The following is a 20,574-nucleotide window of genomic DNA, read 5'->3' on the forward strand; positions in this document are numbered from 1 at the left end:
AAGAAGAAACCCAGGACAAAACACTGTGCCTTCCATTTTGCTTCCATCCACAACATACTAAAAATCCCAAAACCTCAATTTCTCAGAGTCAGAGTAGACCAAAGCCCAAAAACTGGAGGTGATAAAAATGGACTAAAACCACAACCAAGGAATCTGCATCGCCCTGAAATACCTTTCCCCTTACATCAGCCTGGTGCATATTCATAGAGCCTCATGCATACCCATAAACTACTTTACATATTCCAGGAATGATTTTACATGGCCCCTCCTTGGGTCTGCCTTTTCAGAGCATGTGTGTTTCTTGGCTGTGGTTTTGGCTCCTTCTCTTTATCACCTCCAGGTTTTGGGCCTTGGTGCACTCTGCCTTCAGACGGGGAGTGCTGATAGTTGGCAGATCTGTACAGGTGTCCTCATCCCGTGTGCATTGGATGTTATCCCATCCAAGCAGGCAGTTTAACACAAGCAGCTATTTCACTGAGCTTAATTAACAACAGAAATAAAAACTATAGAACAAAGTTACTTTAAAAAACAGTCCCAGCCCATATTTGATCCCAGTCTGTGTGGTCCTGATCCATATGGTCCCAGTCCCTGGGATCCCAGTCCATACAGTCCCAGTCCATATTTGATCCCACTTCAGGCTATCCTGGTCTGGAGGGTTCTGATGCACAGGATCCCCATCCATGTGATCCCAGCCCATATTTGATCCCAGTCCGTATTTGATCCCAGTCCGTATTTGATCCCAGTCCGTATTTGATCCCAGCCCATCTTTGATCCCAGTCTGTGGGGTCCTGCACACACTCCCAGGGTCTGGAATTCCAGTTCCCAGCCAGGAAAAAATGTTCCTGCCCTTGAACTTCCTTCCTATCCCCGCAACAAATTGCAATAAAATTATAAACAAAGAAATAATAATTGAACTTTAAAAAATTATAATAAAAATAAAATATAAAAATCTCAAATCTTCTTTACAATACTCCAACAGTGATTCAAACCAAAGCAACAACTATTACTATAATATTACTAATGTATATAAATAAACAAATTATATATCAAGAAATACCTTTTGAAAATTATAACTCTATGACTAATGTACTTTAGATAAAAATATCTAAAGAAACTACCAAGCAATCTAACACACCTTAGTAAAACAATTCATATTACAAATATACTAAACACAAAAGCAAACACCAGTACAATTTCTCAGACATTTCAACCAAACAATTAAACTTTAATAACATCCTTAAGTACTCCAAAACAATTAAAATTATTTTTAAAAGGTTTATTGGGGGTGCGTGGTTTTATTTGGATATTGGTTTTTTAATTGTTAGAGGCTAGATGATTTAAAAAATGGGACTTTTATAAGAATTGAATCAGCTGAGAAGGTGGCACTCTGCAAACAGAACTGACTGAAAATGAACAGGACAGAAATCACTAACTCTGAAAGTTTTATTTGCTATCAAATACAACCCACACACCCAGCCCCACACAATCCCAATCCCATTGCTCCAAATTGGGATCCCACTTCTCCCAGTCCCCTTCTAACCCCATCTCACCCTGGTGGCTGTGGAATGGAGAGTTTAGCATGGGATTGAGGTTTTTTGAGGAGGGAACAAGGAATTTGAGGTAGGATTGAGCCTTTTTGGGTTAAAATTCAGTTATTTTCAGTGGAATTTGAGTGGTTTTGAGGTGACAGATTCATCCCTCTTGGCTTTTGGAGTGGAAACACATGGAGAAGAGAAAAAAATTCAGGCCAAACCAAAGGACAAACAGCCAGGAGTGTTCCCAACATGGATCACAGGGAATGTGAGTGACCAGGGCTGTGCCCAAAGTGCCTCCTCCAGTGGGGGATGGAGCTGCAGCAGCGCACGAAGCTCTTCCTGCACTCGGGGCACTCGCAGGGCTTCCCTTACTGGTGCCTCCGTTGGTGTTGGGTCAAGTGAGAGCCGCAGGAGAAGCTCTTCCCACACTGGGGACACTCGTAGGGCCTCTCCCCTGTGTGGATGCGCCGGTGCCTGACGAGGGTGGAGTTCTGCTGGAATCCCTTCCCACAGTCGGGGCAGCGGAAGGGCCTCTCCTCTGTGTGAATCCGATAGTGCCGGAGGAGATGGGAGCTGGTCTGAAACCTCTTCCTGCATTTATCACACTCGTAGGGCCTCTCCCCTGTGTGGATGCGCTGGTGCTTGATGAGGTCAGAGTTGCGCTTGAATCCCTTCCCACAGTCGGGGCATTGGAAGGGCCTCTCCTCTGTGTGACTCTGAGAGTGCAGGAGAAGATCAGAGCTGGTCTGAAACCTCTTCCCACACTTGGAGCACTCATAGGGTCTCTCCCCAGTGTGGGTCCTCTGGTGCCTGATCAGGCTGGAGCTGCAGCTGAAGCTCTTCCCACACTCCCCACACTCGTAGGGCCGTTCCCCAGTGTGGGTCCTCTGGTGCCTGATCAGCTCGGAGTTCCACCTGAAGCTCTTACCACACTCCATGCATGTGTGGGGCTTCTCCCCATCATGGAGCTGCTCATGGAGCACCAGCTCCGAGCTCTGGCTCCATCTCCGGCCGCCTTCCCGGCCCAGGCTGGCTCTTTCCCCCTCACATCCCCGCCATCTGCGTTTGCAGCCCCTCCTCGTGCGGCATCTCTGGGCCTTTTCCTCCCCGTTGGCTTCCTGCGCCGTGGAGCCGCTCAAAACGGCCTCTGCCACCAGGTTCTGCCGCGGGCATTTGTCCTCCCTGCTCTCCATGCTCAGCTCCTGCTCTGGGCGAGGAAGGACAAGGACAGCATGGGATTTGCCTCCGTGCCACAGGCAAGGGCATCGAGATCCCCCCAGGCCGTCTCTGGGGACGCACTGCCCCCTCTTGGCTCTCCCCATTTCGGGATGCCGGGGCTCTTTGGGCTCCCGGGCTCCCTTCTCCCCTCATTCTCTGCTCTGGGCTGCAGCGGCTCCAAGGAGTCCCCCCTGCCCCTCTCCAGGCTCTTGAGGCTCCCGCCAATGGCGGCGCTCCCCCCTCTCTGGCCTCCCCACTTTGGCCTCCTGGGGCACACAGGGCTCTGCTCCTCCAGGCTGCCTCTGCCGGCAGCCGCCACCGCCACCCCCCGATGTCCCCCCGAGGGGCCTTTTCCGCTCAGCCTTGGACTTCTTCATTCTCCAAACATCCCCCCAAAAACACAACCCAGGGACCCCCCGGGATATCCGGGCCGGGCTCCCCCTCCCCGCTCACCTGTGCCATGGGGGGGCGATGATCCCACAGGTGGGGGCTGCGAATTCAGGCACGGATCGAGACCGCGTGGCTCCCGCAGCTCAGCCTTGATCTGCCTTTGTCCCTCCTCTTCCTCCCGCTCCTCCTCTGTCCTATCTCCACCTCCCTCTCATCCTCCCTCCTAACCCCGCCTCCTTCACTGCTCTTTCTCCTCCCGCTCCTCCTCTTCCATCCCCCTCCTCCTCCTCCTCCTCTGTCTTATCCCCGCCTCCTGCTCCTCTTCCATCCCGCCCCTTCCATTCCTTCTCCTCCTCCTCCCCCTCCATCCCTGCCCTTCCCTCCCTCCTCCTCCTCCCCCGGCAGCAGCCACACCCTCGGTGCCCCGTTCCCGCAGCCCTCGCAGCCCGCGGCAGCAGCGGCCATGGAGCCGGGCCAGGTCGGCATGGGCAGCGCGGGGCTCTCGGCTGCTCCCAGCCGCTGCGGGCGGGGGGAACCCGGCCCGGGCCAAAGGAGAGGCAAACTGGGCAAACTGGGGGCACATCACAAAGCTAAGGATGCAGCAGAAAATGGAGCTGAAAGAGTTAGTTTAATATTAACTCCAAACGAGGAAAAACTGGAAATTCCAAAGTTTATGGAAGCCGAGAAAAAAGAATTAAACAAGATAGGAAATGAACAAGATAAATCAGGGAAATAGAAACTTCTACATGGAAGACAATTACTTAATAAAATGTGCTTACTAGGAAAAGATTAGAAGACGTGCATCAGAAACCCCACTGGCGTACTCAAGCTTTGTGTGATCATTTTTTAAGGAATTTTGGGTGCACTGGGATTTTTGGTGTAGCAAAGCAAGTCACTGAAAGATGCTTAATTTGCCAAAGGATAAATAAAAAGGTGATGAGAAAAACAACATTAGGAGGTCATGAGTTAGCTCGCCGACCATTTCAAAATATCCATGCATTGGATTTGTTAGGTTCTGGATTTATTTGGAAAAAAACCCATTTAATCTAGAAGAAAGAGAATATGCCATATGTTAGACAGGAGATTTTAGGAGAATAAAAATCTTTGAAGTATCAGAAACACCCGAGGAAAAAACCAAGAAAATAAAAAGGGGAAATGAAAGGGAGGGGAACAAGAGGAAAAGTCAGAAAGAGAGTGGGATCCTCTGCAGCTCTTGCCCCCTCCGTTGGCGGCCGAGGCGCCTGTCCCGGGTCCCGGCTCGCTGCCCGCCTCAGCTCCGCCTGCCCCGGTTTCCATCCCAGGTGCGGGCTCACTGCCCAGGGCAGCTCCACCTGCCCCGGCGCTGGCGGTGAATTTGTGTGCCCTGGCCCCACTGCCCGGCCCGCGGCCGCTCTGCCGGCCATGCTGGGCAAGATGGGGTTGCTCTGTCCTGCCGCGTGGGCCGAGGTCACCGCGCCGACCGCACCGAGGGCGGGTCCCAGCCATCCCATCCCCGGCTGCCCTGCCCGTGCCAGCTGCGCTGGGCAGCGCCGCTGCTGCTGCCGGGGTCTCCCACCTGCCTTTTCTCTGCCGGGAGCTGCCGGATCAGCCGCCAGAAGCCATGTGGGGGCTGCCCACGCTCCGGCTCGGCCTCCACGGGAAGATCCCCCTCTGGCGATTCCGGCAGCACACCCTGCCCACACTCCGACCGAGCCTCGGCGGGATATCCTCCCCTGACCCCTCCTGCTCTGAGTTACGTCCCCTTGGTAACCACAGCTCCGGCTGTTCAGGGAAAATCCCTCTCTCTACAGGAAGCACCTTATCGAAACACGAGGAGCTCAGTTAAAAGGCAGCCCTCTCCAAATTCTTTCTCAAAACACGGGAGAAAGGCTAGAGAAGGTAAAAAAGTGAAAGAGTTAGATGAAGGGATTGCTCTATTGCCGTGAAGAGAGGTTCCCATGGCAGGGATGCGCTGCCCCGCCCCGCGGGAGCCACCGGCGCCCCTGCCGGCCGTGCCCGGAACTGCACCCAAGGGGAAAGCGCCGCGGCCGAAAGGCCGGGACCGGCTCCGGGCTCTGTTTGTTGGCACTGCCGGAGCTGTTGATACACACTACTATTATTATATTATACACACTAGTAAAGAACCGTTATTCCTAATCCCATATCTTTGCCTGAGAGCCCCTTGATTTCACTATCCTAAAAATTAAGAGGGAGGGGGTGTGCATTCTCCATTCCAAGAGAGGCTTTTTCTGCCTTCCCAAGCAGACGCCCGTCTTGTAAAGCAAGACAAGCACCCACAGGCACTGAGGGGGGCTGCAGGAGGGGCAGAAGAAGGCCCTGCAGCACTTGGGCACAAAGGCCCAGCAGGTGAATGCAAGAAGGGAGCAGCAAAAGGCCAAGCTGAAGGCAAAGGCCAGGTCAGAGCTCCTACAGCCCCTGAGGGATCAGCCCCAGGGCCCAAGGGGGCCCCAGCACCCAGGGCACGGCTCGGCCACAAGCACCCGGCAGAGGCATTGCCCTCCTCGGCAGGGCACAGCCCACCCAAACAGCCCCTGGCAAGGAATCAGGGCTCCGGCTGCAGGGCACAAGGACACTGCAAGCACAGACAGCAGCACCCTCAGGACCAGCAAGTCCAGCCCGTGATGGACATGGATTGGCAGGGCTGTCACAGCTCCCATCACACCAGGGACCCTCCACACTGGAGCCCTTGAGAACATTCAGGTGGGTCTGCATTGAGAGGAGGCATTTCCTGATGGACACAGGGGCCTCTCAATCTGCTCTGAATCTTAGACCTAAAGGGGAAAATAGTACAGGAATATTTTAATTTTTAAGGGAATGAGTGGGAAAGATGAGCAGGTATGATTTGTTCAACCACTATTAGAAGCTGTGGGGGATAGGTTTGAAATAAATGAATTTCTTTTTCTTCCTCCTGTGATTGTAATTAACTAGGAAGGAGGTTGAGAGCTGGATTTTAATACTGTAAAAAGGGATACAGAGGCTAGTTCTGTTGTACCTCTGTGTCAAAAGTCTGACAAGGCCTATGCTGAAGTGAACCCAGAAGTGTGGGCAGCCCCAGGGAAATACAGAAAATTAGATATGGAGCCTCTACAAATTAAAGCAACCAGGACAAGCAATACCCTGTTCCAAGAGAGGGAAGGAAGGGCTCACAGCCTGGTATTGAGTCCCTGTTAAAGGCAGGGCTTTTGGAGCCAAGGGTGTCTCCCTACAACACTCCTATCCTGCCAGTCAACAAACTGGATGGATGGACACAAGGAGGAAACACAGAATTTTCAAGTGTTAAAATTAAGATTAACTGAGGCGAGTGGCCTGGGCCTTCCAGACAGGGAAAAAGAATTTGAATTATAGGTGGACGTTAAACAGGGTCTTGCCAAAGGAATTCTTGTGCTAAAATGTTTAACCCAGTGGCCAGAGAGCAGCCTCATTGTCTGCAGAATTGTGCAGCCACAGCTTCCGTGGGAGCAGAGGCCTGAAAACTGATGACAACAGGAGGATCTCCTAGAGTTCAAGTCTGGCAGCAAGTTAAAGCTTTGACAACCAAAAGAGCCTCTCAATGGATGAGCAGGGCTCGGTGATTACAGTATGAAACTTGTTCAGTGGCACAGGAGGATTCAGAACTGAGGACAGGGCAAGGGTTTAACCCAGCCTCCTGTTTGAACAGCCTGGAGAGGGGCTGGCAAGGAACCCAGGACTGCACTCAAGGGACAGAGCTCCCGAGCCAGGCTGGGAGAGATTGATGGGACATTCCCTGGCCTGAGGGAGACAATGTGTTTGTGGATGGCTCTGCAAGGGCAGCAGGAGGGAAAAGAGCTACAAGACAGGCTGTTATTAAGGAAGGGGAATCAGACAAAGCGCAGGTCACCGCCCCATGCTCAGCTCAACCCGCGGAGCTGTGGGTGCTTGTAAGAGCCTGGCACTGAAATGCCCTGAGCAGGAAGGCTTCAAAATCTTCTGCTGACACCATGGCACCTAACAGGGGGGCAAAAGCAATTCTGACTGCTTCAGCAATCACTGGATCACTTATTAACCTATTGCTAAAACAAATAATTCAAAGATAATGGATTGTGGAAGCAATAGATTCAGATGGGGAACTCATTTTACAGGAAAGACCCTTCAGGGGGTTATGGCAGCTTTAGGAATACAATGGGACCTCCATAACCCCTGGCAAGCCCAGAGCTCGGGTTGGGTAGAAAGAATGAATGGGGAAATAAAGAAACACCTTTGGAAGCCGGAGATGGAAACCAAGATGCCATGGGTACAGCTTTTGCCATTGGCCTTGGCAAGAAAAAGAGCCAGACCCAAGGCAGATATTCAATTATCTCCCTTGGAATTCATGTCTGGAATTCCTTACCTGGGCAATTCTCCACCTAGTGCAGGGTGGAAATAAGGGATGTAAATTTAAGGCAGGCTGTAGCCAGGATCCTGTCTCCTGTGGAATCTCTCCCGCAGGAAGCTGGGCTGGCACAGAGCCTGCCCTGGGACTTTGCTGTTGCCAACACCCAGCCAGGCCATCGGCTCCTGCCTAAGGAGTGCAAAGCAGCACCACTGGTGGCCAAGGGGCCCACGCCAAGTGTCCCTGAGGCCAGAAACAGCCGCCAGCACAGCTGAGCACAGGGGGACCCCTCAGCCTGGCCTCAGGGGCTCTGAAGCCCCGGAGATTTGCACTTCCCGCCTGCAGCAGGACCATGGGAGCCGCCCCTGAGCCTGCCCTGAAGGCAACGCAGCAGCAGCCAGGGCTCCACAGCGGGCCAAGCCCCTGGGCCTGCCCACAGATCCTCTGCTCAAACCCTCGGGAATCCTGGCCACCCTCCCCTGGCACCTCCAGCCACTGCGGCCAAGCCTCGCTGCCGCTGCTGCAGCTCCAGCGCTGGCTGGGCCTGCACTGCCACAGCTGCTGGGGAGCACCGCGGCACAATTCCACCCTGGGGCTCACTCACACCCACACTCTGGGCTGCCTGCGACTGCACTGCTGCAAAATGTACCCATCCTGCTTCTTTTAAATCTTATTTCTCTGCTCAGAAAGGTTTCTCTACTCAAAGGTTTGCCTTTGGGAAAGAAATTTTAAAGGTTTTATTTAAGGGGTTCCCAGTCTGTTTGGATGTTAAACTCATCTGCACCACTCAATGGAGACGAGTTTAACATCCGAACAGACTGGGAATAGCCCAAAAGACACCCACAGAGATAAGGACCAGCAACAAAACATCAACGCCCCGCAGCAAACAGCAACCAACAGCTACCCCAGACACTGCCCCCGCACAGCTGGAGACACCTGGTCTGGAAAAGGCTGAGAAGGAAATCCAGGAGTGTGGGCGGAATTCACAGCAGAGGGGAAGAAATCCGAGTCTAATAGGAAACCAAACACTAAAAACTTACACGACTTGGAAGCAATGAACATTAAAGCAGTGGATTTAGATTGGTTCAGACTACGTAAAGTTTAGGAAAAATCGAGTAAAACTGACATGTCATGGAATGATTTTTTCTGCACAGCCGGGCTATGTGTGGATGAAAGTATTTCTGTTGCACATCCTGGCCAGAACCAAGCAATGCCTTGACTCTCTCACACTAAAGAGATTCTTGGAGAGTTTTTGTTTTCCCTACAGTTTCAGTGATAAGATTACAACATGAGAAACATTTTTTATAATAATCCTACTTTATATTGTCAGGTAGGTTTGGGACAGAAGGGTGAGAATCAATTTTTGGTCTGGGTTTTTCCATGTTCACCTTTATGTTGCATTTTGCAAAATTGAAGAGCTTTAACCGTGATACTTTTAACCCTTAAATAGTTAATACTTTTTTTAAAAAAAGCAGATTCCGGGGGGCCACATGTGACTCACCAGATGGCTGCCCTGGAAGAGAAGCTTTGGTTCTAGTCAGCCAGGAGAGGAGCTTTAGGAATGCAAATGAACCCTGCTGGGCAAAGCCTGGCCAATGTACCTGGGTCTCTTGCCTGGGGCAGGAATTGGGCTGGTTCCCCCTGCCCCTCACCCCGAGCTCTGCCTGCTTGCACTGATGGAATTTGCACAGCTCAAGGCAGAGCCCGGGGTGAGGATATCTGACCCTGCCACAGAAACGGGTGAAGCTGCAAAGGGAAACAGCAAATGGAGAATGTTGGGAAAACTTCACTATAAATAAATGGGGGGAATCATCCCTCTGCCCACTCCAACGTGTGCTGTCACTGTCTGTGTTATATAGGGTGGATTAGAGCACTGAGATGTTCTTGCTACCACAAGTTCCGGGAAATCAGTTGGGAATCCAAGTATTTGATGATTTAATTAGAGACAAATGGTCAATTGATGCAGCCCTGGCTGGAGAGAGCGGCCAAAAATGGGGAGAAGATGAACAGCCAGCAGAACAAATCCTACAACACCATGGACCAGCCCCTGGGAACCCAAACCAATTCATATCAGGAGCCACAGAACCCATTTCTCATTTCAATGGCACCATTAGATTACAAGCTGGCCTCGGAATAACCAACCAGACAGCTCCAGCTCCTGACCTTCCTGCTGAGCAATCCACTGAAATGAGGAACACAACATTTCACCATGGGATGGGATCAGATCATCTGTTAGCAGAGAAAAGAGGAGTTTGTGGAAAATCAAATGACTCCAACTGGTCTTGGCAAATAGATGACAAAGCAAAAGTGGTGAAACAGATAACAAAGGAAACAAAAAAGCAGCTCATGTACCAGTCCAAACGTGGAAAGGATGGGAATGGGACATGGTTTTGTGGTTCCCTGGCAGACCATGTGTTAAACGAATGCTGCTTCTGCTCTGATGTGCTGCAGCACTTCTCACCTTTTTACCATGCTCCGCACCTTGAGAGTGCAGCTCATTCAGCAGCTGAGCGAGGGGCCAGGGACTTGTAGATAAGGAAGTAAGGGGCGAAACCACCAGCTTCAATAAATGTTATTAATTAACATGGACTGCTGCTCACAGAAAGTCCCGCTAAATTCCTGAACGTCGAGAACAAAAAAGACTTAACAGAGCCGTGAATATCGGCTGTTCTACAAAAGTGGGGGTGCACATTAACGAGGACGTGCAGTTGGCAGATCGGGAGGTCTGAACCTTCCAAGTACCTCAGCCAGTGGGCAAAGGGAGAGGGAGATGAGCCGGGAAAATGAGGATAAAAAGGAGGCTGCGAACTACAACAATGGCAGCGAGCGCACGGCAAATGCGCCACGGCCTCTCCCTCTGCTCAGCAATAAAGTCACTTGTACAGGACTCCTCTGTCTCCTCGGGGCACAGAAACCTCCGGCCACGTGAATTTCCCCGCACAGCCCCGGGCACGGGGCAGCCGCCCCTGTGCCAGCCACAGGAACCGGGCCGAGCCAGCGCTGCTCCGGCAGCGGCTCCTGCCGAGGCAGCGGCCGCAAGGAGACCGCGGGCAGCCGCTCCCGCAGCGCCCTCACGGCAGCGGCACCACGGGCCGGACACGGCACAAGGAACCCGCCTGAGCCCCCTGCCGCCCCCGAGGCCCGCAGCGAGCCCCGAGCCCCCGCACAACCCAGCGCGGCTCCCACCTGCGCTGCGGCCGCCTCCCAGCTCCGCCGCCGCCTCACCGGTGGCTCCCGCTCGCTCCCAGTATGGTCCAAATCACTCCCGGTAGGATCCCAGTTGCCCCCGACACGGTCCCAGCGGCTCCCAGTCATGCCCTGTATGGTTCCTTTCACTCTCAGTCCCTCTCAGGAAGAGCCCAGTGTGGCCCCAGGCACTTCCAGGATGAGCCCGGTCACACCTTACCCGATGCCATTTGCCCCCGCTGTGGTCCCAGTTGCTGCCAGTATAAGTCCAGTCACCTCCAGTTTGATCCCAGTTACTCCCAGACACTCCCAGTACTATGCCAGTCACTCCAAGTGTCACCCCATCAGTCCCAGTATGATCCCAGTATGACCCCAGCATGGGGCAGCTGCTCCCAGTATGATCCCAGTTGCTCCCTGCATTATTCCAGTTTCTCTTCTTCACCCCTACTACAGATCTGATCACTCCCAGTATGATTCCAGTCAGTCCCAGGATGATCCAAACCATTCCCAGTCCCTCCCAGTCCAATCTCAATTGTCCCCTGCATGTTCCCAGTAGCCCTCAGTGTGGTCCCAGTATATCCCAGTATGATCTCTGCTGCCTCAGTTCTGCTCCCAGTGGGTTCTTTTCCCAGTCTGTCCCAGTCCATTCCAGTCTGTCCCAGTCTCTCTCCAGCAGCTGCTGCCCACCCCCCCCTCCCAACCCCATTCCCGGCACTGGGACCCCCCCTGCACCCCCTTATCCTGCACCAACACCCCCCTGCACCCCCTTTCCCGGGTATCCTCCTCTCCCAGCCCCTGGATCCCCCATTTCCGTGAGCCCAGGGAGCCCCGGGCCCCCATTCCCGGCCAGCCCGGGGCACCTCAGCCCCAGCCTCCCTTTGCTGGGAAACCCGGCCTGGGCACGGGGCTCTGCGGCCGCTCTGGGATTTATGATCCCCCAAAGGAAAGGGAGAGAACAGCAGAGAGAGAGCGAGAGAGAAGGAGATTGGGAATCAGGGATCGGGTCCCAGCGCCCAGCCCTGCTCCGCCGGGGGTGGGACCCGCACCCGCAGCAAAAATTGGCTCCGCTGCTCCCGCTGCTTGCCCGGCTTTGGGCCGAGCCCAGCGGGGTCCGGGCAGAGTTTGAGCGCAGGGCCGGGAGTTCAGCAGAGCCCGGCCCGGGGGTCCCGCAGGGCGCGGCCCTGGAGGGTCCCAGACGGATCCCCGAGGGATCCAGAGGGGTGCCAGGAGGGGATCCAGGTGAATTCCCTGGAATTCGCCCTTTCCCCCTCCCCCCGCGCTCCCTCGGGCACTTTCGCTTTCGCGTCTCTGCAGCCGCGATCGGGGACGGCTGCGATGGCCCCAGCGCTGGGGCTGGGGGTGCTCCGGGGGCTCCTGGGGCTCCTGGGGGACCCGGGGGCCGCGACCAAAGGTGAGTGGGACCCCCCGAAACCGGGACCCCCCTGAACCGCAATTCCCGGGCACCGGGACCCCCTTGATCTTCCATTCCCGGGCAGGGGAACCCTCCTGAACCCCCATTTTGGGTCATGCCACCCCCCCCACTCCACTTCCCCAGCACCGGGACCCCCCTGTACCCCCTCATCTGGCACCGAGATCCCCTGAACCCCCATTTCTGTTCACCGGGACCCCCCTGAACCGCAATTCCTGGGCACCGGGAACTCCCTAAACCTCCATTCCCGGGTACCGGGACTCCCCTGAACCCCCATTTTCGGTCCTGTGACCCCCTCAGCACCCTTTTTCAGCACCGGGACCCCCCTGAACCCCCATTCCTGAGCACGCGGACCCCCTTGAGCGCCCATTTCTGGGCACAGGGACCCCCCTGTACCCCCTTGCCCAGCATTGGCACCGCCCTGTACCCCCTCATGTGGCCCCAGGACCCCCCTGAATCCCCATTTCTGGTCACCGACGCCCCCGGAACCGCAATTCCCGGCCACCGGGACCCCCTTGAATCCCGAATTCCTGGAAGGAAACTCCCCCCGAACCCGCATTCCCCGGCACGGGAACCCCCTGAACCCCAATTTTTGGGCACTGGGACCCCCATGCCCCCCCTAATCCGGGCCTAGGATCCCTCCGCACCCCCGTCAGTGCTCTGGGACGCCCTGCACGCCCATTCCCGGCCACCTCGTCCTTCCCAGACCCCAGACCCGCCCTTTTCCTCGGCTTTTGGACCCCCAGATCTCCCAAATTTCGGCGTCCCCCCAGTTCTTCATTCCCGGCGCTTCCTGGAAGGGGTTCCAGGGGATCCCGGAGGGTCCCCTGGGGCTCCAGGGGGTCAAGAGACCCCCCTTGAACGTTCATTTTGGGGCACTGGGACCCCCCCTGTACCCCCTTCCTCAGCCCCGATAACCCCTGCACCCCCTTATCTGCAGCCTGGAACCCCCTGAGCCCCCATTCCCGGGCAGGGAAACCACCCTGAACCCCAATTTCTGGGCACCGGGATCCACTACATCCCCTTATCCGGCACCGGGACCCCTTGAACCCCGGAACTCGGGAATGGAACCCCCCGGAACCCCATTCCTCGGCACCGGGACCCCAGTGCATCCCGTTATCTGGCCCTGGGACCCCCTGCACCCCTTTTCCCAGCACCAGATCCCAGCCAGGCCATTATCTGGCACCGGCACCCCTGAACCCCCATTCCTGGGCACCGGGACCCCACTGCATCCCCTTATACAGCACCAGGACCCCCTGAGCCCCCATTCCACTGCACCAGGACCGCCGTGCACCCCCATATCTGAGACTGGAACCCTCCCAAACCCTCCGTTCTCAGGCACAGGGACCCCCCCTGCACCCCCTTATCCAGCACGGGGACCCTCCTGCACCCCCTCATGCAGCACCAATGCCCCCCCGCACCCCCTTTCCCGGCCCTCCCCCTCTCAGACACCCCAGCCCCCGCTTTTCCTTGACCCCAGCACCCCCTGGACCCCCACTCCTGCCTTCCACAGCCCCCACCCACCACCTTCCTCAACACCGGGGCCCGTGCACCCCCTTTCCTGGGCACAGGGACCCCCTGGACACCCCATTGTTATAAAATTGACTCAAAACGAGTAATTTCCAATCAAAGAATTTATTAATTATTGAAGCAGTTATACTACGTAAGCAAAGGCTCAGCGCTGGGCGACAGGGGAGTCTCCGCTCCACTACTGCCGCACCAACTGGTTTCTGATTCAGTCCTTTTATCCTCTCCATCCTTCAGGAGTCCATGTTATCTCGGAGTTCTCTGCACCTGCGCTGGTTGTTGCTAGGGGGTCATCCTTCTGTCTCCTGGTGGTCGGTGATAAAGGCTGCGGAGTCTTCCTCAGCCGCATCTTCTTCACCCTATGTCCTTATTTGGTGACTTCTCTGTGGAAAATTACCAAAATCTTATGATTAATGCAATATGTGCCCTATCAAGCTTAAGCAAGCAAATATCCTGCCTTGCGGACTGTTTATCTGCCCCTGCCCCTTCCCCAGCTTTTCCCTGGTCGTTATCTCTGTGAGTTATCTGCTTGTACCATTTGTCAGCAGGAAAGGTTTCCCTGCTGGGTGTTTATCTGCCCCTGCCCTTTCCCCAGCCTTTCCCTGGTCCTTACTTCTGTGAGTTATCTGTTTGTACCATTTGCTGCGTGGGACTATGTGTGGGCTCCTGCAACCCCTTCCCTGGTATCCTTGTAGCTCATATCTCATGAAGTAGTACAGAAATAGTCAGCAGACAACTCTTGTAACACACTGGTCTCTTTTTCATGATGAACAAAATGTAGTCCCTCATCTCAATTTCCCCCCCATTTATTTATAGTAAAGTTTTCCCAACATTCTCCATTTGCTGTTTCCCTTTGCAGCTTCACCCTGCTTTTTTTAAAAAAAGTATTAACTATTTAAGAGTTAAAAGTATCACGGTTAAAGCTCTTCAATTTTGCAAAATGCAACATAAAGGTGAACATGGAAAAACCCAGACCAAAAATTGATTCTCACCCTTCTGTCCCAAACCTACCTGACAATATAAAGTAGGATTATTATAAAAAATGTTTCTCATGTTGTAATCTTATCACTGAAACTGTAGGGAAAACAAAAACTCTCCAAGAATCTCTTTAGTGTGAGAGAGTCAAGGCATTACTTGGTTCTGGCCAGGATGTGCAACAGAAATACTTTCATCCACACATAGCCCGGCTGTGCAGAAAAAATCATTCCATGACATGTCAGTTTTACCCGATTTTTCCTAAACTTTACGTAGTCTGAACCAATCTAAATCCACTGCTTTAATGTTCATTGCTTCCAAGTCGTGTAAGTTTTTAGTGTTTGGTTTCCTATTAGACTCGGATTTCTTCCCCTCTGCTGTGAATTCCGCCCACACTCCTGGATTTCCTTCTCAGCCTTTTCCAGACCAGGTGTCTCCAGCTGTGCGGGGGCAGTGTCTGGGGTAGCTGTTGGTTGCTGTTTGCTGCGGGGCGTTGATGTTTTGTTGCTGGTCGTTATCTCTGTGGGTGTCTTTTGGGCTATTCCCAGTCTGTTCCGATGTTAAACTCATCTCGATTGAGTGGTGCAGATGAGTTTAACATCCAAACAGACTGGGAACCCTTTAAATAAAACCTTTAAAATTTCTTTCCCAAAGGCAAACCTTTGAGTAGAGAAACCTTTCTGAGCAGAGAAATAAGATTTAAAAGAAGCAGAATGGGTACATTTTGCAGCAGTGCAGTCGCAGTCAGCCCAGAGTGTGGGTGTGAGTGAGCCCCAGGGTGGAATTGTGCCGCGGTGCTCCCCAGCAGCTGTGGCAGTGCAGGCCCAGCCAGCGCTGGAGCTGCAGCAGCGGCAGCGAGGCTTGGCCGCAGTGGCTGGAGGTGCCAGGGGAGGGTGGCCAGGATTCCCGAGGGTTTGAGCAGAGGATCTGTGGGCAGGCCCAGGGGCTTGGCCCGCTGTGGAGCCCTGGCTGCTGCTGCGTTGCCTTCAGGGCAGGCTCAGGGGCGGCTCCCATGGTCCTGCTGCAGGCGGGAAGTGCAAATCTCCGGGGCTTCAGAGCCCCTGAGGCCAGGCTGAGGGGTCCCCCCGTGCTCAGCTGTGCTGGCGGCTGTTTCTGGCCTCAGGGACACTTGGCGTGGGCCCCTTGGCCACCAGTGGTGCTGCTTTGCACTCCTTAGGCAGGAGCCGATGGCCTGGCTGGGTGTTGGCAACAGCAAAGTCCCAGGGCAGGCTCTGTGCCAGCCCAGCTTCCTGGGGGAGAGATTCCACAGGAGACAGGATCCTGGCTACAGCCTGCCTTACATTTACATCCCTTATTTCCACCCTGCACTAGGTGGAGAATTGCCCAGGTAAGGAATTCCAGACATGAATTCCAAGGGAGATAATTGAATATCTGCCTTGGGTCTGGCTCTTTTTCTTGCCAAGGCCAATGGCAAAAGCTGTACCCATGGCATCTTGGTTTCTATCTCCGGCTTCCAAAGGTGTTTCTTTATTTCCCCATTCATTCTTTCTACCCAACCCGAGCTCTGGGCTTGCCAGGGGTTATGGAGGTCCCATTGTATTCCTAAAGCTGCCATAACCCCCTGAAGGGTCTTTCCTGTAAAATGAGTTCCCCATCTGAATCTATTGCTTCCACAATCCATTATCTTTGAATTATTTGTTTTAGCAATAGGTTAATAAGTGATCCAGTGATTGCTGAAGCAGTCAGAATTGCTTTTGCCCCCCTGTTAGGTGCCATGGTGTCAGCAGAAGATTTTGAAGCCTTCCTGCTCAGGGCATTTCAGTGCCAGGCTCTTACAAGCACCCACAGCTCCGCGGGTTGAGCTGAGCATGGGGCGGTGACCTGCGCTTTGTCTGATTCCCCTTCCTTAATAACAGCCTGTCTTGTAGCTCTTTTCCCTTCTGCTGCCCTTGCAGAGCCATCCACAAACACATTGTCTCCCTCAGGCCAGGGAATGTCCCATCAATCTCTCCCAGCCTGGCTCGGGAGCTCTGTCCCTTGAGTGCAGTCCTGGGTTCCTTGCCAGCCCCTCTCCAGGCTGTTCAAACAGGAGGCTGGGTTAAACCCTTGCCCTGTCCTCAGTTCTGAATCCTCCTGTGCCACTGAACAAGTTTCATACTGTAATCACCGAGCCCTGCTCATCCATTGAGAGGCTCTTTTGGTTGTCAAAGCTTTAACTTGATGCCAGACTTGAACTCTAGGAGATCCTCCTGTTGTCATCAGTTTTCAGCCTGTGCTCCCACGGAAGCTGTGGCTGCACAATTCTGCAGACAATGAGGCTGCTCTCTGGCCACTGGGTTAAACATTTTAGCACAAGAATTCCTTTGGCAAGACCCTGTTTAACGTCCACCTATAATTCAAATTCTTTTTCCCTGTCTGGAAGGCCCAGGCCACTCGCCTCAGTTAATCTTAATTTTAACACTTGAAAATTCTGTGTTTCCTCCTTGTGTCCATCCATCCAGTTTGTTGACTGGCAAGATAGGAGTGTTGTAGGGAGACACCCTTGGCTCCAAAAGCCCTGCCTTTAACAGGGACTCAATACCAGGCTGTGAGCCCTTCCTTCCCTCTCTTGGAACAGGGTATTGCTTGTCCTGGTTGCTTTAATTTGTAGAGGCTCCATATCTAATTTTCTGTATTTCCCTGGGGCTGCCCACACTTCTGGGTTCACTTCAGCATAGGCCTTGTCAGACTTTTGACACAGAGGTACAACAGAACTAGCCTCTGTATCCCTTTTTACAGTATTAAAATCCAGCTCTCAACCTCCTTCCTAGTTAATTACAATCACAGGAGGAAGAAAAAGAAATTCATTTATTTCAAACCTATCCCCCACAGCTTCTAATAGTGGTTGAACAAATCATACCTGCTCATCTTTCCCACTCATTCCCTTAAAAATTAAAATATTCCTGTACTATTTTCCCCTTTAGGTCTAAGATTCAGAGCAGATTGAGAGGCCCCTGTGTCCATCAGGAAATGCCTCCTCTCAATGCAGACCCACCTGAATGTTCTCAAGGGCTCCAGTGTGGAGGGTCCCTGGTGTGATGGGAGCTGTGACAGCCCTGCCAATCCATGTCCATCACGGGGTGGACTTGCTGGTCCTGAGGGTGCTGCTGTCTGTGCTTGCAGTGTCCTTGTGCCCTGCAGCCGGAGCCCTGATTCCTTGCCAGGGGCTGTTTGGGTGGGCTGTGCCCTGCCGAGGAGGGCAATGCCTCTGCCGGGTGCTTGTGGCCGAGCTGTGCCCTGGGTGCTGGGGCCCCCTTGGGCCCTGGGGCTGATCCCTCAGGGGCTGTAGGAGCTCTGCCCTGGCCTTTGCCTTCAGCTTGGCCTTTTGCTGCTCCCTTCTTGCATTCACCTGCTGGGCCTTTGTGCCCAAGTGCTGCAGGGCCTTCTTCTGCCCCTCCTGCAGCCCCCCTCAGTGCCTGTGGGTGCTTGTCTTGCTTTACAAGACAGGTGTCTGCTTGGGAAAGCAGAAAAAGCCTCTCTTGGAATGGAGAATGCAAAGCCCCTCCCTCTTAATTTTTAGGATAGTGAAATCAAGGGGCTCTCAGGCAAAGATAGGGGATTAGGAATAACGGTTCTTTACTAGTGTGTATAATATAATAATAGTAGTGTGTATCAACAGCTCCGGCAGTGACAACAAACAGAGCCCGGAGCCGGTCCCGGCCTTTCGGCCGCGGCGCTTTCCCCTTGGGTGCAGTTCCGGGCACGGCCGGCAGGGGCGCCGGTGGCTCCCGCGGGGCAGGGCAGCGCATCCCTGCCATGGGAACCTCTCTGAACGGCAATAGAGCAATCCCTTCATCTAACTCTTTCACTTTTTTACCTTCTGTAGCCTTTCTCCCGTGTTTTGGGAAAGAATTTGGAGAGGGCTGCCTTTTAACTGAGCTCCTAGTGTTTCGATAAGGTGCTTCCTGTAGAGAGAGGGGTTTTCCCTGAACAGCAGGAGCTGTGGTTACCAAGGGGACGTAACTCAGAGCAGGAGGGGTCAGGGGAGGATATCCCGCCGAGGCTCGGTCGGAGTGTGGGCAGGGTCTGCTGCCGGAATGGCCAGAGGGGGATCTTCCCGTGGAGGCCGAGCCGGAGCGTGGGCAGCCCCCACATGGCTTCTGGCGGCTGATCCGGCAGCTCCCGGCAGAGAAAAGGCAGGTGGGAGACCCCGGCAGCAGCAGCGGCGCTGCCCAGCGCAGCTGGCACGGGCAGGGCAGCCGGGGATGGGATGGCTGGGACCCGCCCTCGGTGCGGTCGGCGCGGTGACCTCGGCCCACGCGGCAGGACAGAGCAACCCCATCTTGCCCAGCATGGCCGGCAGAGCGGCCGCGGGCCGGGCAGTGCGGCCAGGGCACACAAATTCACCGCCAGCGCCGGGGCAGGTGGAGCTGCCCTGGGCAGTGAGCCCGCACCTGGGATGGAAACCGGGGCAGGCGGAGCTGAGGCGGGCAGCGAGCCGGGACCCGGGACAGGCGCCTCGGCCGCCAACGGAGGGGGCAAGAGCTGCAGAGGATCCCACTCTCTTTCTGACTTTTCCTCTTGTTCCCCTCCCTTTCATTTCCCCTTTTTATTTTCTTGGTTTTTTCCTCGGGTGTTTCTGATACTTCAAAGATTTTTATTCTCCTAAAATCTCCTGTCTAACATATGGCATCTTCTCTTTCTTCTAGATTAAATGGGTTTTTTTACAAATAAATCCAGAAGCTAACAAATCTAAACTTCTGCTTGGATATTTTGAAATGGTCGACGAGCTAACTCATGACCTCCTAATGTTGTTTTTCTCATCACCTTTTTATTTATCCTTTGGCAAATTAAGCATCTTTCAGTGACTTGCTTTGCTACACCAAAAATCCCAGTGCACCCAGAATTCCTTAAAAAATGATCACACAAAGCTTGAGTACGCCAGTGGGGTTTCTGATGCACGTCTTCTAATCTTTTCCTAGTAAGCACATTTTATTAAGTAATTGTCTTCCATGTAGAAGTTTCTATTACTCTGATTTATCTTGTTCATTTCCTATCTTGTTTAATTCTTTTTTCTCGGCTTCCCTAAACTTTGGAATTTCCAGTTTTTCCTCGTTTGGAGTGAATATTAAACTAACTCTTTCAGCTCCATTTTCTGCTGCATCCTTAGCTTTGTGATCTGCCCCCAGTTTGCCCAGTTTGCCTCTCCTTTGGCCCGGGCCGGGTTCCCCCCGCCCGCAGCGGCTGGGAGCAGCCGAGAGCCCCGCGCTGCCCATGCCGACCTGGCCCGGCTCCATGGCCGCTGCTGCCGCGGGCTGCGAGGGCTGCGGGAACGGGGCACCGAGGGTGTGGCTGCTGCTGGGGGAGGAGGAGGAGGGAGGGAAGGGCAGGGATGGAGGGGGAGGAGGAGGCGGGGTTAGGGGGGAGGAGGAAATGGAGGAGGGATGGAAGGGGCGGGATGGAAGAGGAGCAGGAGGTGGGGATAAGACAGGGGAGGAGGAGGAGGGGGGATGGAAGAGGAGGAGCGGGAGGAGAAAGAGCAGTGAAGAAGGCGGGGTTAGGGGGGAGGAGGAGAGGGAGGTGGAGATAGGACAGAGGAGGAGCGGGAGGAAGAGGAAGAGGAGGGACCAGGGCGGATCAAGGCTGAGCTGCGGGAGCCACGCGGTCTCGATCCCTGCCTGAATTCGCAGCCCCCACCTGTGGGATCATCGCCCCCCCCATGGCTCCGGTGAGCGGGGAGGGGGAGCCCGGCCCGGATATCCCGGGGGGTCCGTGGGTTGGGTTTTTGGGGGGATGTTTGGAGAATGGAGAAGTCCAAAGCTGAGCGGAAAAGGCCCCTCGGGGGGACATCGGGGGGTGGCGGTGGCGGCTGCCGGCAGAGGCAGCCTGGAGGAGCAGAGCCCTGTGTGCCCCAGGAGGCCAAAGTGGGGAGGCCAGAGAGGGGGGAGCGCCGCCATTGGCGGGAGCCTCAAGAGCCTGGAGAGGGGCAGGGGGGACTCCTTGGAGCCGCTGCAGCCCAGAGCAGAGAATGAGGGGAGAAGGGA

General features: G+C 54.4%; 1 protein-coding gene across 1 annotated transcript in view; it reads right to left on the reverse strand.

Moving 5' to 3' along the window:
• Positions 1–1,429: 1,429 nt before the first annotated feature.
• The window catches only part of LOC143696082 (uncharacterized), a 164,561-nt gene continuing 145,416 nt past the window's right edge, over positions 1,430–20,574 (reverse strand). The window contains exons 3-4 of the mRNA XM_077191287.1: positions 2,142–2,550; positions 1,430–2,066 (exon numbers count right to left, since the gene is read on the reverse strand). Coding sequence (XP_077047402.1) covers positions 1,904–2,066; positions 2,142–2,550 — 572 coding nt within the window. The 3' untranslated portion in view covers positions 1,430–1,903. The remainder of the gene's footprint in view (positions 2,067–2,141; positions 2,551–20,574) is intronic.

The sequence above is a fragment of the Agelaius phoeniceus genome, chromosome 28 (assembly GCF_051311805.1).
Source record: "Agelaius phoeniceus isolate bAgePho1 chromosome 28, bAgePho1.hap1, whole genome shotgun sequence".
Taxonomy (NCBI): domain Eukaryota; kingdom Metazoa; phylum Chordata; class Aves; order Passeriformes; family Icteridae; genus Agelaius; species Agelaius phoeniceus.